The sequence below is a fragment of the Nothobranchius furzeri genome, chromosome 4 (assembly GCF_043380555.1).
Source record: "Nothobranchius furzeri strain GRZ-AD chromosome 4, NfurGRZ-RIMD1, whole genome shotgun sequence".
NCBI classification, from domain to species: domain Eukaryota; kingdom Metazoa; phylum Chordata; class Actinopteri; order Cyprinodontiformes; family Nothobranchiidae; genus Nothobranchius; species Nothobranchius furzeri.
The window spans coordinates 61,436,867-61,453,606 of record NC_091744.1 but is presented as its reverse complement, the minus strand read 5'-3'; the positions used below and the strand labels follow the sequence as shown (position 1 = coordinate 61,453,606).

The window sequence follows — 16,740 nt, the reverse complement described above, 5'->3', positions numbered from 1 at the left end:
GTACATGAGGAGACAGCTTTTAAGTTTGAGCCCAGCTCTTCTAACAACACCCACCCTCCTCACACACACACACACACCTTTGTCTTTGATGTATGCCTCAGGTTCTTATGCTGTCCCGCTCTGCCTATGGAGTAGAACCTTAGGGAGAACGCACCATGCTATAACCATGAAAGTGAGACTTTTAGGTTTCAAGTTCTCTGGTTGTTGAAGTTTATGTACTGGAGTTGATCCAGTCCTCTACCAAACTGTTAGGGATGTGAATGTGATTATTCTGTATTAACTGATCTTCAGGAATGACGGAGCTTTTAAATCCCAAATGCAGCTTTAAAAGAAAACGACTCAGATGTTAGACTCCAGCTTTCACTCTTGTCTGGAAAAGGCATCACAGTCCTGCTGATGAAGATAGAATAAAACATAACCACCGTGCTGTGTGTAAAGGTTGTACTAACGAGTCTGTTATTAAAAAGGAAGAGATTAAGATTAAAACAGGGTTATTTTCTGGAAATATTGCCTTGTTGGGATCTCCTTGTAGTTTAAAAAAAAAACACAAATAGTTAATACTGGTGGCTGAAGTTTGCAGGTGACAGTCAGCATGAGTCTGATTCTTTATTGAAATCATGATGATGTCTCATTTAATCTAACCCAGTGGTCAAACACATTTAACATACTAAACATGACTGTGGTTATCATTTTATAAATACACCAATAAACAGCTGAAAACCTTTCATTATAAAACTTTATTAGTTCAAAATATCTGGTTCTAAGTGTATCTTCTGTCTGTAAAGTTGTTTTAAAGAAAAAGGAAAACAATTGTGGTTCAACCAACCATAAGTTTCAAATGTAATAATACATTTTAGCTGAAGAGCCTTTAAAAAAAACTCAATCTCGCTGTACAATAAAAATACAAACATTCCAACAAGGACAAAAAAAAACCCTAGTCAATTTAAAACCACAATATAACACTTAAAATACAGTTAAAGGGAATATTCAATCTTGAGCAGGTGAGTTTTGAGTTTGGTCTTGGTCTTGAAGTGTTGCCAGATAGTGGTTTTTCTGAGATCAGCTGGTAAGGAATTCCATAGGAAGGGGACAGATCTGCTGAATGCGCGACTTCCCATGGTGACATGTCGAGCAGGGGGATTGTGCAGATTGATGGAAGCCGTTGATCTGAGCAAGCGGGAGGGTGTGAGGGGGCAAGGTTTGTGAATGGCCTTGAATGTAAGGAGTAACATTTTGTAGTTGATCCAGAGTTTTATTGGTAGCCAATGAAGTTCCTGCATTATGGGGGTGATGTGATTAGAGGAGGGTGTTCTAGTGATGAAGCAAGCAGCAGAGTTTTGGACCAGTTGAAGGTTATGTAGAGATTTCTGTGACAAGCCAAAAAGGAGTGAGTTACAGTAATCAAGACGTGATGTGACCAGACTGTTTACTAAAATGTACGTATAGAATGATGGATAAGCTGGAGCATCGGTATCACTCCAGCTCTTGTATGATGTTCCCTGTCTTCAGTACTAATGGGCCAGACTAAAGAAAATGGTGAACAATGTAATGAGTGGCAAAAGCTCTCGTATGTATGTGAAGAGCAACGATGGTGTCATAAAATATAACCGATTAGGAAACACGAGTCTTCAGATAGACATAAAGTTACTCTTTCTGTGTCAGAACATGTTTGATTGCTATTGGCTGCATCTGAACATTGTTGCTGACCAAATGCACTTATGGCAGTGGCACTTATTTTTCTGACAATCTGGTTGGCTATAATGCAAAAATCAAGTCTGATTTTTGGCATAAATAGACTTGATGTCTGTTTTCCATAAGTGGACAGATAAAACAAGGTAATCCTAAAAGTATTTTAAAGTACTGGTAGTTAAAATCCAAACATTACTCAAAATTCTAAAAAAAATAAAAAAAAAACACTAATAATTTATAAAAGCACACTGTTACCAGTGTAGATTACACAATTGGTAAGACACTCGTTTTTAGAGGAAAATCTGACTTCAAAGAAGCAGGATGAATGGTCCTGCCTCGGGTGTTGAAGTGCTACAGATGGTTTGGTGTCTGAAATCACATCAGACTTTGAGACTGGTGTTCGTTCACTAATTGGTTAGGGCTGGTGGTTGTATTAGTGTGGATCAGTTATATATTTCACCTAGCATGCACACCACTTTATAAAAAGTTAAATTTTCATTTGGTTTAAATTTGAGCCTGGGTGTCTGACCCTCTCATATGATCCTAAATTTGTGGCATTTGAAACGACGACGTACAAAACCAGCGAATGGTAGGATGACATCATGGTGGTTTATATGTTGATTGATGTTTTAAATGTGGTGCATTCCACAAAAAAAAAAAAAAATAAATTACTGTCACAACACTATTCAAGCTGGATGTTCCAGAAGCCAGTTGCTTGAGTTTTGAGGGTTTGTTTTTAAATTTCCTCAATAAAAATCATGCCAGGTTTCATTCTGTTAACAGTGAGAAGCAGGATCCATCTCTCTTTGAAGATTCTTCAAAGATTGTTTACGGTCATTTTGACAGACACATGTTCAACCAATCACTTCACTTCGCTGTCACATTGTCATTGACTGACATTAGGGCATGCAGCTCAAGACAGACACACTGTCTACACAGCAGCCATCAGGCCCAACAACAGATCCCTGCTGGGATCCTGGCGGGGAGAGCTTGTTAAATGTGAGGACTTATTGTTTTCCCAAATTGGTCTGGGTCTCTAATTATCCAGTTAGTCCCCCTCTTATGGGCTGAACTCGTCTACCCGATCTGGAACCAGCCTCCCGTCATCAGATCATGCAGTAAAACGTGGCTCAGCTCTGGCTGGTCACATGTTCATTGTCTCTTCCAGACAGGGCTGCTACACAGCCATATGTAAGTGGGAAGAGAGCCAATCAGAGTCAAAAGTTTTTGGACTGGTTGAGTGCAATAGAGACCTAATTCTTGAAGAAAAGGCCCAGAGGGATCAATTGCAGATACACATCTAAATCTGGAGACAGACAACACTCAAACAAATATGTCCTAATCTAATGAGAATGGATGAAGGGGCTTGGGTCCTTGAGATGGAGCAAACTGGTGGATCTGCAATAGTTTGAAAGTCTTAAGTTCATGAGGGATTTTGCCTTATAGGTATTCTCTAGGGTTTTACAGTAATGTAGAACTGATGATCACCAAGGGAATTTTAGGACATTATTTTTCATATTAAAACTTAAACAGAGTAGTAGACTGGTAAAAATGAGCTTTTATTTTGAAACAAACCCCTACAGAAAAAAATTGTGATGAACATTTGTGATACAGCGTAGATAAAACTATTTTTTCAGGACTTTTTCCACTTTTTAAATTCTCTTTAAACAAATGAAAGATCACGTGGCTCATCTTAAAACTGGGGTGACATTGCCTTTTGTCTCCCCTGCCCCTCCTAACTCACACCCTCAGTCTGCTTACTGCCCCCTTTTTTGTCTGCAGCCATTACACAAAAAAAAAAGCTGTTGTCTCCAAACACACCGTCTCTATGCCCTTTGATAGGTAGTTGATAACAGACTAGCAGACTGATGGGGCTGGCTGACTGCTGTATATAAGGAAAGGTGCATCAGCAGCGAAGTCACACCAAAGTCCGACAACCTCTCTGAAAGCTCACCTTTTAGGAGTTTACCAACAACTATCAGTATGATGTTCTTCATTGTGCCTCTTGTAGCTGTGGCATCTCCATTACTGGCGTTTGACATGAGTCAGTCCACTCGTTGCGTTGCCATCCCCAACCAGATGAAAGTCTGCAAGGATGTTGGATACTCTGAGATGCGCCTGCCTAACTTTTTAGGACACAGCAACCTAGGAGAAGTGGTTCTACGTTCAGAGGACTGGAAAGACTTGTTGCAAACAGGCTGCCACCCTCAAGCACAAGTCTTCCTCTGCTCCATTATTGCACCCATCTGTCTTGACACGTAAGTCATTTCAACAGTTTTTTCACACTTTGCATAGATTTAAATGAATCTAATTGAGATTCCATCAAAATTTGCCCCTCAGTTTTATCCAGCCTTGTCGCAGTCTGTGTGTGGCAGTAAGGGACAGCTGTGCCCCAGTGCTGGACTGCCAGGGACATCCTTGGCCTGAGGCGTTTGACTGTGACCGTTTCCCTGCTGAGGAAGACATGTGTCTAACCCCCCATGGAAAATTCAATTACTTTCTTAAAGGTGATTGCCATTCATTTAAAAATGTGGTTCTACGTAATAGTTAGCTATTCCCTTTACTTAATAAAGTATTGTCCATGTGCTATTATTAAATCATTTTTTTAAACTCACAGATTTACCCAAACCAGTGTGTCAAAACTGTCCATCTGTGGAAACGTCCCCACCCATGAAAACAGTCCTGAGTGCCTTTTGTCATTATGATTTTGGTATGTACCAACATCATTGTTTCCCTATCACATGCACTGTTTGATATCATGCTGTCAGTAATTCATTCACCTTTCCACAGCTGTGACGGCCAAACTCCATCGTCTCCGTCACTCCACCGGAGAGCCAGAGTTCAAGGTGGAGGGCCGAGTTGAGTTTATCCGCCAGGGTCCACTGCTGCCTTATGACACCCAGCACCTGTTGCGGGAGTGGCTCCTCATCAACCTCCAGTGTGCCAGCTCCTTGGTGCGCCCGGGCCGCTCGCAGCTTTACGTTCTGACAGGCTCTGTGAAGCCCAACGGAGCTGTGGCACTCACCCATCTCTTTCCCTGGCACAAAAAGGACTCCGGCATTGCATTAGCCACTCGTAGGTGGAAACACCACCGATGTTAAGAAGGAACTACTCTGAATTTTGTTCTCTTATTCATATGGGATAGCTTAATTCATGTGATGCACTCAAACCTGTAAATAATATCAATAGAATGTTAATTAAATATATTTAACATCTTTACAAGGAAATGTTTTCATATATTTGTATGTGTGTATGAGATCTCCCGCAAATTGAATTTGCTCTTCTTTTCTGTTATTCTAATATAGATTTGTTTGTATAACATTACATTTGTTTGTATATTAAAAACAAATGAGAAACATTCATTTTTTTAATCTCATTACACATTGTTTTGAAAAATTACCGCGGAAGGATGTGTTGACTTCTAAATGACTTGTGACTTTATTCACAGCAGACCTTCTGTTGAATGAAGTGCTAATGAGAAGATAAACCACCCACTTTACATCTGAATAGCTTCATTTTCCTCACAAAGCTAAGCAGACCTCACTAGAGTTGTTGAACAAGAAGGATGTTCAATACTTTTTGAATTTTATTATTCAGTCCCTCTGTTTACAGATATAAAAGGCCCTTTAAATTAGTTTGAAAATACTTTATCATTTTATATATAACTTAGTGAAACATTCTATTCAAGACACTTATTCTCTTATGTATATATTGTAGCGTGAGAAATAGTTGAATGTCTTCAGAAGTTCAACACAAAAAAACTGAAGAGTTTTGAGTTATTCTAAATACAAAAGTATTTAATAACTGATTTTAATTGTAGTTCTAAGTTTAGAATCTTTTGGAAAGGGACAAAAACTAATTGGTGGACTTTTACTGATAAAAATGCCTTCATTGTAATTGTGCAGTTCTTCAGAACAATAAAAAAAACCACTAGAAATTTTTATATTTAAGCTAGAGTCTGATGAAATTTACCAGTTCTCCTGTGAGTCCTCTTTTAACGATACTTTGCCCTCAAAAATCAAAACCAATGATCAATTACAGCAAAGAGTACAGTAAAATCTAGGGTAGTTTCACAAATAAAAACTCGTAGGATACAGATGGATCCATTCGCATGGTTTATGTCTGGGGATGGGGTAAACTACATAATAGTGATCGGCCTCTTTTAGCCCAACCTTTGTAGAAAGTCTTGCAACTTTTGCTGTTAAGTAAAAAAAAAATTGTCTCCATCTTTTTTGTTCCAATTACTTTGTGGTTACAGTACTAAAACACTGCCCGGCCCACAAAAAGTCATCACCCCCCCCAAAAAAACAAGGTCACACATACTCTAATATTTTGTTGATCATGACATTCGCTGTGGCATTGTTTTGATAAGCTTGGCAAAGTCATAATATTTGTTTCCATCCAGTGTTGCATTAATTTTTCACCAAGATCTTGCACTGAAGATGGTAGAGTCTGACCACTGCCGTTTAAAAAAACAACATTTGTTTCATACAGCAAAGAAAAAAAGTTAAAGGGTGAGGTAACTCGAACAAAATTGACATTTTACAGTTTCCTGTTTCTCAGCTCTCAGTTTCCCTCACTGTCGTCGTACTATGAATACACTTTTCCCTAAAGCTTTGAGCTGATCCAGCCCATCATTCTGCAGACTCACTGCCATGATGTTCCCTTCCTGGCAGATCCTTTGACCTTCTTCAACAATTCCTGGCATCTTGAATGATCTGGGTCCTAATTGGGTGGGTTATCTTTTATGCTTCACATTGTGTCATCCATCACTATCTAACAGCTTTAGTCAGACAGTCCTTTATCATCAATCACCTATGTTTGAGCTGTCTTTTAAAACCAGCACGTCACTGTGTTTAAAAATTCCCCCTATATTTTGAAGCAATGTCAGCAACAGCATTTTTGGAAAATAAAAATGCACCAGATGACAAAGACGGTGCACACAAGTGAGCGTTTTTGCTAATGTTTTACACATATGGCCATGTCTCTGCATGCACAGTAATATCACCGATTATGCCAAGACAACATTTGCACGTTGCATGCAGACCCCCATAATTCTGCAGCAAATATGAAGCCAAAAAGGAAGTGGTAAATCATGCAGGTCCACTCTCATCCACTGGGGGCTGGCACCAGAAGTGAGCAAATTCTCATAGACTCCCAAGTTAAAAAGGCCAGTTTCACAGCAGAAATAAACATGTTTACAGCCTGGTTCAAAAGGCCATTTTAGGTTTAATATCATGTCATTTAACTGCTTGGTCAAACATGTTAGTGGGGCTGCATAAGAACCTTGAGCGGGTGCCCAGCTTCTGCTGTCTCCTGCCTGAGAATAGCAGACGGCTGTCTGTTCCCATTTCCCGGGGGCAGCTGGGCTGGCTCCGAAGCGAGGCTGTAGTCATGCTGGTCAATGGTGAATCTCTGAGGGAGACCACAGAAACACCACAGCTCTTTTTTGTTGACGCTGCTTGCCTTCGGTGTAGCTCAACTGCATTTTTCTTGCTTAAAATGCCCGGGAAAACTTTGTTAGCTTCGGGCTAGTATAACGTTCCGCTGATTTCTGGCTCCCGGAGAAAAGACCATCAACAAAGGCGGACACGCGGATCTTTCACCGCGGTGGAACTAGCGAAGCCCGATATCCGTGGTCACCTTACTAAGCAGGCCAAAGGTGCCTTTACTTTGGAGTCGTTCTACCGCATTTTCTTGCTGAAGATAGCTGGAAAAACTCTGTTAGCTTTGGGTTAGCATGTAGCTGTACCACTTATCTCAGACCATGGAGCAAGAGCTGATGTAAAATGCCACGGCGCTTGGCTGTCATCGCAGAGTGCTGAGGCTATGCTTGTAATTGAATAGTCCCAGTCCATATTAGATCTCCACAGGTGACCAGCATGACTCCAGCCTTGCACAGGAGTCAGTCTGCCGGTCAGATGGGATATCCCCGTCCAAGGAGCCCTTCTTAGCTTTTTGGGTTAGCTAAGTTAGCTAGTAGCTATGGTTCATTTGTTCCAACCCTGTTCCAAATGTAACAGCCCCACCCTCAGCTCCACCTCTTTTCCCATTTTTTGGATTGTCTGGGCGTGACGAGACCTGTGACACGGTCAAAATGGTAATGGTGGGAACCTCTCATTTGGGCACAAAAACGTATAATTCGAGCCTATGGACTTGAATTGTTAGCCTGGCCTGCCAGACTGGTCCTCTGTTTAATTCTGTATGGAGAAAAAATCTGGTAACTCACAGACAGAGAGGCACTTGAGGGGCTGTACTAGGCAGCTCAAAAATAACCAGTCAAAAAAAAGACGAAATGCCGACTGTACCGTGTGAGGCTGTAATTTTTCAGCTGTAGTCAAAAATGGCGTCTAGCGACAGCGCAAACATCTTTAATTTCTTTAGAATAAATGCTTTTAGAGCTTCTACTTGTTGTGGTTTTAATGACATTCAAGTCATTTAGACCAGAGGAAAGAGCTGCAGCGAACTCCGCCGCTGTCTTTGTTGTTAATGAGAAACTGAGCGTCACTGTGTGTGCCATCCGCGACGCTGTAGTTTTTTAGCTGCAGTCAAAAATGGCGTCTGGCGACAGCGCAAACATCTTTCTTTAGAAGAAAGACTTTAGCGTTTCTACTTGTTGTTTTAAAGTCGTGTCCAAGTAATTTAGAACAGAAGAAAGAGCCTCGCCATGTTCAACAAACTCGGCGTTATGGTGTGTGACGTACACTCCGTAGCGCTGATTGGCTAGGTTAGAATTCTCAGGGGGTGGGGTTATTTGAATAGGAGAGTTCCCAAACCCTTTCTCTGTGCAGAATTGAACAGAGGCGGAGTCTGGCAGGCCAGGCTAATGAATTGTCCAGTATATATGTATGTGGTTGCATGGAATAAAGTTTCCGTTTTTTCCTAATTACGTGAATGTTTTTCATTGACCAAGAATGGGTTCGCTGTGAGTCTGTTGGGAGCCTCGATTGACCTGATGCAACGTTATTGGAGCTAATCTCATCAGAAACAGGATTTCAACCTCACCGACTAAAGCAAGACTGGGACATCACCATTTCAGTGCACAAACGGCAGAATGACGAGGCAGGACAACGACTGAGAAGATTTACACCAGAAATAAGTAGATTGCAAAAACCAGATTCAATTAAACACTTTATTTACAGTTCATTCATTCTGAAATAATATTTACAACTTCAAAACAATCTGAAGGATTTAATAGAAAATGGTATTAATGATAATGGTAAATGACCCGCACTTATATAGCACCTTTCAGAGTGAGAGGACTCCAAACCGCTACAGTGTCATTCATCCATTCACACACACACACACTGATGGTGATGAGCTACAGTATAGCCACAGCTGACCAGGGCACACTGATGGAGGCGAGGCTGCTGAGCACAGGTGCCATCAGGCCCTCCGACCACCACCGGCAGGCAAAGTGGGTTAAGTTTCTTGCCAAAGGACACAACAGCAGAATTCTCTGTTGGGAGCTGGGATCAAACCCGCAACCTTCTGATTACTGGACAACCTGCTCTACCTCCTGAGCTACAGTTGCAAGTGTAAGCCTACACAAATATACAAATGTTTAACATGCAAATAGTAAATAGAACAACTCAGTTTTGGTCTGAAAGGGAATGAAATCCAATCAAACTACCAACCAAAGTATTTTTGAAGTATCAGTGTTCAACATATTTTTTCCATTGTTTCAGAGACCCTTCTGGTATCAGAGTTGGGGTTGGAGGTTCTAAAGAAAGTATTTTGTTTTGAATCAACTTTTTTTGGTCTTACATGCACCTTTGGTAGGTTTCTGTGATGGTGAGCGCTCTGTGGCTGCATTAGTGTGGTTGTGTGATGGTTGTTCCTCCACCAGGGAGAGACCTCTGACCATGAGCTCATCCATTGGGGAATGAGTGGTATGGACCTCCTTCTCCTTGCGGTTTCTCCACTTCATGCGACGGTTCTGGAACCAAATTTTCACCTACATTAGCAGGAGGGTGGAAAAAGAGATAATCAGTAAAGAGCTTTGAGTGTATCTATCTAGGCTGTAGAAGCCACCCAGTAAAGGAGGTTTTATTCCCCATGTTACTCTTACAAAGCCAAAACTAGGATCATACCAAGTCTATTACCTGCGACTCTTTGAGACTAAGATCAGCTGCCAGTTTGTTTCTGTCCATTTTACTGATGTACTTCTGTCGTCTGAAAGTCTTCTCCAGCTCCTTCCTCTGTTCCTCAGAGAACACTGCCCTCCTGAGGATCCCTCTGCGTGATTTAGGGCTTACATTAGGAGACCAGATTTTAACGTTTGCTCCTTCTGAAAAAATGAGATAATCAATAGAAGTCACAAGATCGATTGGAGTTTACGTTCCAACAAAACATGGATGCTCAGTTGAGGCATTGATCGAAACAAAGTTATTCATAGAAGGCAGGTCCTGTTGGGTTAAGCTGTTCCAGTTGAATGAGTCACTAAATAATAGAATCAAAACAGCTGTTTAATAGTTGCCTGTCATGTTTGGTCATGAGGGCTAAACTGGCTTGTTGGTGAGACTGTCACTCTACAAACATGGACCACCGATTTAAGCTGGCATAGGAAGACTTTTCTAATGATTATTTAACAATGACAGATCTTGTCTATAACTGCTTACAGTGTGTATTTGGTATTAATGTCATTCACTTAGTACTTTACTTAGAATGTACAGTTCCTGGCTTTACTTTACTCCAGTTCCTTGCCATTTCCTTGCATGTCTAGCCCTGGAGGTATTTCACTTGTTTTATCCATTCCTGTTTATTTTTACCTCTCATGTAACCCTTTAAAATTTCTAACGTCTTTGCTCCTTCTGCACAAAACACTGCTGAAACAGAACTTTCTGCATTATATTTCATTTTTGCATGAATGAATTTCATCCTTAGCTTCAGCCTTCACAATTTATATTAAATGCGTGTGTGAATCTGAGATTTAACCCCTTTATTGCCAGGTTTATGATCAAAATCAGAACAGTCAGAAATGTTTCAAAATCGAAAAAAATCTAATTATTTTTTGTATGTTATGTCCAGAGGACCTGTTTGAAGCTGCCTTAAATTGTCACAAATGGGGGGAAAAATAAATTTTTTTGCTCACTTTATACTTTTTGCTTAATGTAGAGTCACAGTTTTAGTCTTTGTGCACAAAAAAATGCTGAAATCTCATATAATATTTCATAAGTTCCAATTTTTCATTTTTGGCTTCATTCCTCACACAGTATAATAAAATATGTGTGTGCTTCTGAGATTTAAACCCTTTATTTATCCTTTTATTGCCAGGTGTATGATCAAAACCAGAAATGTAAACAAGTGAAAACATGTAACCATTTTATACAATATACAGGCCATTTATGTTTTAGATTTGTTTATTAATTCCATTATTTCAAACAAATAATGGAATTAATTTGTTTTGTGGGTGAATTTTTAACATAGTTGACTGTTATAAATAGGCTTAAAAAGTATTTTTATTCATGTTTTTATATTTGAATAGTGTCCATTTATATACACCCTGCTATACTTGGGGAAAATAAACAATCTAGTGAAAAACAATAAAAACTTAAAATTCAGTCTTTGTGACTGGTTTGGAAATTCATACAGAATAATAAAAATGCTTATATTTAGCCTGCTTAGAAAAAAATGTATATGGGAGTCAATGGCACAGAAAAATGCCAGGGAGCACTGACTATAAAACAATTTTAGCGTTAAAGTAAATGGAACAAGGGAATTAAAAATATATATATTTGGTGAATCCCCCAAAAGTGCACATCTTGCAACAAAAAAAAAAAGATATATTGCATTAGCAGAACCACAACTATTCACAAAAACACACGTTTGTGCAAAAACAATGCACTGAGCACATATACGGGTTCACTTTCTTCTCTTGCATCTTGGTCTCCCAATTTGAATTCACAACATTTCCAAGATGATGGCAATTTGACCCCATTTATTTCCGACTTTTGACTAATGTCTTTCGGTTTGTCCAAATTAACAAACTAGGGATGACTAAAGTGAGTCAGCTGCTGTTTCTGTTCAGGAAAAGGGATTAGATGACCTGTGAGGAGCAATCCCACGCTGCCTCACTCACAGGTGCACTCACAAAAAAAGTCAAGTGAAACAATTTATCTGATCCATTCAGCATTGCCTTTTTAATCTGTACGACAAATCTGCACATAGACCACCTCCGGGAGCACAAAACAGGTTTGGACATGCTTCTCACTTCTCAATGGGAGCTCAATGGCTTTTACTTAAATAGCTGATTACCAGGTCATTCCTGGGTAATGTGTGTGTCTACCCTATTGGACCATCTATTGAATCTGATGGGGCACCAACAATGCAGCTGCACAATGGAAATGCCATTACTCGATGACTCAGTGGCCCAGCGCTAAATCTCTTCTCTTGCAAGTTTGAAGCCAGTTTGTATGTGAAGATGAGCTCGAATAAGTCTATAAAAGTCACTTTCATTGAGTGCTTTATGTCCTAGTCGAGAGGTCTCCAATGGGCAGGAATGAGAGTTGAAGGACAGCAGAACAGGGGGGGGGGGTCTGCGTGCCCAAGCTCTTTAGCCACACAATGAGCGGGGGACGTTCCTTGTCCAACCCTCTGCTGCAGAGGAATGGGTGAGGGTGCTTTCTTAATGCTTAGTGGAGTTCATTGCTGCAGTGAAAAATTGCGGTGAGGTCGCGTGTGGATGGTGGAGTGAAAGTGCCAATTGGTCACGGCCAGCGTTGGCATTGTTTTGTTGCCGGGCGCTGTGGGAAAGTGTCAGCCTATTAAGAAGACTCTAGGGACCTGTGGGATGAGGCTTTTCTGATTTGTGCCTTTCTCCACAACTCTTGACAGCCACCATGAATTGCAGCAACTAATAACTTCCAATTGCTGAGGGACAACGCCAAAAAAGAACAAATGTTGAATTCCATTAATTCCGAGACATTTTATGTGGATGATATATGTCTAGTGTTCAACACAATAAGCTGTGATAAAAACATTTTAAAACTTAAGTTTATATTTTACACGCAGATATTTTTCAAATGAAACCTTTCGTGTTAGGAATTTCCAGATTCAGCTAAGAAACAATACTCAGTATTACTCAGTAATCTTGCTACAGTGGGGATGAAAGTTTTAGTTCTGTGTATTGGCACTGCTAAACGTGTGTGTGTTTGCTAGTCCGAAAGCAGGGGGCCTCTGGGACTCCCCCCCCCCCCCCCAACCCACCCCTTTCCCCGTCCTAAACAGCCGTGAATGGTAATGAATAGAACTGTGCAGAGTTGAACGGAGAATTAGCTCTTTGGCATTGCATTGGTAATTAGCTGTGGAAAGCATGGAAGACCTTGCTGCTTATGTTTAGAGAGCAGCTGAAGCATTGCTGATGAGGCATAGAAAACTCACTGGAGAGGACAGGAGGGGGGCTGGACCCACCGCAGCACGCCAGCAGATACTGCGAGCTCTGCAGGAAAACACTGCTGAGCATGCCTGCAATGACAGGACGACACAGTCAGATAGAGTCCTGAGCCACAACATGACACCTTAATCAAACGTTTCCAAAAAAAAAATCTGAATACAAACGAATGTAACTGTTTCCAGACAGGAAGCTAACAACCAGATAGAAATAGACTGAAGATCATCAAGTTTGGAAACTATGACAAAACATGTGCATATATCATAATGCCACATTGGGATGACTATATGTTGTAGGGAATGGAACATTTACAGACTGCCCTTTACAAGTTTTAAAAGTAAATTGCTTTTACTATTTACAGTTCAGGGTCGAGATTTACATGCATTTGATTTTCAGCGACTGATGAATGTTGTTTGGCTAAACTTAAAAACAATATTTCCTTGAAAAAGCTATTATCTGGATGAACAGATAAATTACTGAGTTATTTGTATCAGTAGTTTAGCATTTCCAGTGTCGTAAAACATGTGCTTTAGTTTTTTCCTACTTTATGTGAAGAGCTTGATGCATTGCTTCTAGTTTTCCCAACCTCTGGTTGGTTTTCAACATCTCAGTCCCTCATTATTGCCTTTCATGACTATTCCAACATTTTTTTTCACTTTTGTTTTAACATTTACGAAAAAAAATTCACCCTAAAATTGAGACATTTTTTTGTAAATCCTTTGGTTTAGGGTGGAGTTGGATTATACAGAAACAGGCTGTGTTTTTAGTATATTATTATTTGGAATTTGCTGGAAAAGGTGTTTGCATGACTCTGGTGGGATTATGGCATCACTACCAACTTTAGAGGTGTGTTTTCATAATAACTCTGTTTCTATTCTAGCCCGAGTTGTACATCCCATATAAAATCTTTGCATTTGAATTTGCATTATTCTTTTGTTTTGTCACAACAAAACACAAATCAGTCAGTGAAAGCTAGTTCATTTCTACAAACATGCCCATACAAATATAACTACCTGGGTGTTGCAAAAGTGGTCCCTGTTGTGGACTTTGTGCCAGGTGGACATCCTGGCCCCAGATTCTCCTCCGATGTTCACACGCCGCTTGTCTGAGATGCCCACATGAGGATCCATCAGGTCGGGCTGCAGGCCGTTGAGATTTCAGCAGGTTATCAATCAGAAAGCTCTTTCCGGAGCTTCCAAAGCCCGGTAAAGCAGGAGCTATGCTCGCCATGCTTCTTCTGGTGCAGCTCTGAACCGAGACCATCCTGCTGACGCAGTGACCCAAGCACTCAAGTTCCCTCTACAGCAGCTACGTGACACTGAACTCTTCTTTAATCCTTTTCTTGGGTGACCAGGCCAACTTCATTAAACTCAGAGGAAGACAAAAGTTCTCTGGTCTTCCTCTTTCGGGCCTGTACTTTGCTACAGGGCTGTGTTGTGATTGGCTGAGAGCCTCTAATGTGCTCCTCAATTCAGATAAGGCTGGGGCCTTTCTGGAGTGGCAGAAGGTGGGTCTGGCTCATTCATTATGTCAAATAGCCTATTAAATGATAGACACCAGCGACAATGAAGTGCTGGCCAAAGTTTAACATGGACCAAACAGTCTTCTGCAGTAAATAGTTTTCTCTTTTCTCCCTCAGAGCTCCATTGTGCCAAACACAGACCCCTCAGCAGTTCATTTAAAATGCACTTTGTTTTCTTTTTCTGTTTCATTTCTGGAACTCTGCTCAGTGAGAGCTTTCGTGGTTGCCTAAATAATAAAAACGGGCCACATTTAGTGAATGAATAGCACAAGATTCAATATTATTGCTTGTTTTTCGTCTTTAAATACAAATTCCTAAAAAGCCAATTAAAAAACGAAGCTTTCAAAGATGACTGAAATGACATTAATTAAATCAAACTGCATTTTTTCATGATTTTAATGTTGAAAATTCAAGCTTTTGTTGTCATGTAATATAATATGTGTGTTGATGAATCAGCAGAATGAAACACACAGAAATTCGTTGTTACATGTACAACTCAAGCCAAGATGGACACATGATCAGCAATAGTTGGCTGGATGTAGCCAAAAGTCATTTTCATCACTGTGCTAAAAGTGTGTGCTGTAAATAGTGCAGGAGATAAGACAGAACATTAGTTTTACGGTTTGACACAAATAACATTTCAAAATACAAGATAATTCTAGTTTGAAATTGCTGACAAATGTGTTCTTTCAAGGGATGCTTAGCTTTTAGAGTAGGGATGGACAATATATCGGCATCAATATTGGTATTGGCCGCTGTTAGTCATTTTTTAACACATCGGTATTGGTTCGATAAATAAAACTGGGCCGATTTTAACAACCGATATTTTTTCCATCTCGTTTCCATTTGTTTGCCTGTTTCAGAGGGTGAGGGGGTGATGTGTAATTTTTTAGTCATGTGAACTGTGAATGAAATCATCTCAGAAACGTAAATGTGTGTGTTGTGCGTACATAATAACATACATTTTCATTCTATACAAAATCTGCAAAATTTATAAGCATTAATATCAGTATATCGGTATCTGTAAATATCGGTTATCGGTCATAACAGTGAGCTTAATATCGGATATCGGTATCGGCCAAAAATTTTCATATTGGTGTATCACTATTTTAGAGTCAAAGAATTCAGAGCGCTTTGAAAGAAAATCTGATATATTTTCTCCACCAAATATAGTTAGAACTCCTCCAACTTCCACGGGTCTTTGGTGGCAAATCTGTGGCCCCACACACTCACTAATGTGAGTGTGTGGGGCCACAGATGCTAAGCAGATGTTAGCACCATGTTAGCACCATGTTAGCACTTAGCCTAACATGGTGCTGGTATGTAGGGACACATAACCTAAGGCTGTGGCTGGCACTAAATGCACTATGAATTATTACCGTGTGCTTTTCAGCAAAAAATGTTACTAATATATATCCTCATGTTGTTGGCGCAGTGATACTTTGGCTCTGTTGTCATTTTTTTGTGTGTGCCCTTTTTTTCTTCCTCTCTCTTCCTTCAGGTCTAGAAGAGGATTCCTGTACAAAACAAAGGAAAATAACGTGAGATACTTTTTCTCCACCAAATACATTTTTTTCTAGTTTTATTTAAATAAAACAAATTTACAATGTAAAAAATAAAATTCTAAAATACAAAATTAGAAGATTAAGAATAAAATAAGTTGTCACTTGTATCAGTTTAATCATAATTGTATTATATCAAATACAGGCCATAAGAATGAACTGTTTGAGTGAACTGAACTGTATATATATATATATATATATATATATATATATATATATATATATATATATATATATATATATATAGATATCTCACAGTGCTATCTCACAGATAGCACAGTGATGATTGATATATCATTATATATATAGATATAGATATATAGATCGATAGATCGATAGATAGATAGATAGATAGATTGATAGATAGATAGATAGATAGATAGATAGATAGATAGATAGATAGATAGATAGATAGATAGATAGATAGATAGATCGATCGATCGATCGATCGATAGATAGATAGATAGATAGATAGATAGATAGATAGATAGATAGATAGATAGATAGATAGATAGATAGATAGATAGATAGATAGATAGATAGATAGATCGATCGATAGATCGATAGATAGATAG

General features: G+C 39.6%; 2 protein-coding genes across 2 annotated transcripts; one reads left to right on the top strand and one right to left on the bottom strand.

The window, feature by feature from the left end:
* The first annotated feature begins 3,537 nt into the window (after positions 1 to 3,537).
* szl (sizzled) lies at positions 3,538 to 4,906 on the top strand. Its single transcript, XM_015964129.3, has 4 exons — positions 3,538 to 3,947; positions 4,030 to 4,196; positions 4,307 to 4,399; positions 4,480 to 4,906. The coding sequence occupies exons 1-4, from the start codon at positions 3,673 to 3,675 to the stop codon at positions 4,788 to 4,790; spliced, it is 846 nt and encodes a 281-aa protein (XP_015819615.1). The 5' UTR covers positions 3,538 to 3,672; the 3' UTR covers positions 4,791 to 4,906.
* Positions 4,907 to 8,809: 3,903 nt separating this feature from the next.
* On the bottom strand, positions 8,810 to 14,893 carry dbx2 (developing brain homeobox 2). The gene is made up of 4 exons (XM_015964127.3): positions 14,095 to 14,893; positions 13,072 to 13,155; positions 9,795 to 9,979; positions 8,810 to 9,646 (listed from the first exon to the last, which is right to left on the bottom strand). Exons 1-4 carry the CDS (start codon positions 14,342 to 14,344, stop codon positions 9,437 to 9,439), a joined length of 729 nt encoding a protein of 242 aa, XP_015819613.1. The 5' UTR covers positions 14,345 to 14,893; the 3' UTR covers positions 8,810 to 9,436.
* Positions 14,894 to 16,740: the final 1,847 nt, after the last annotated feature.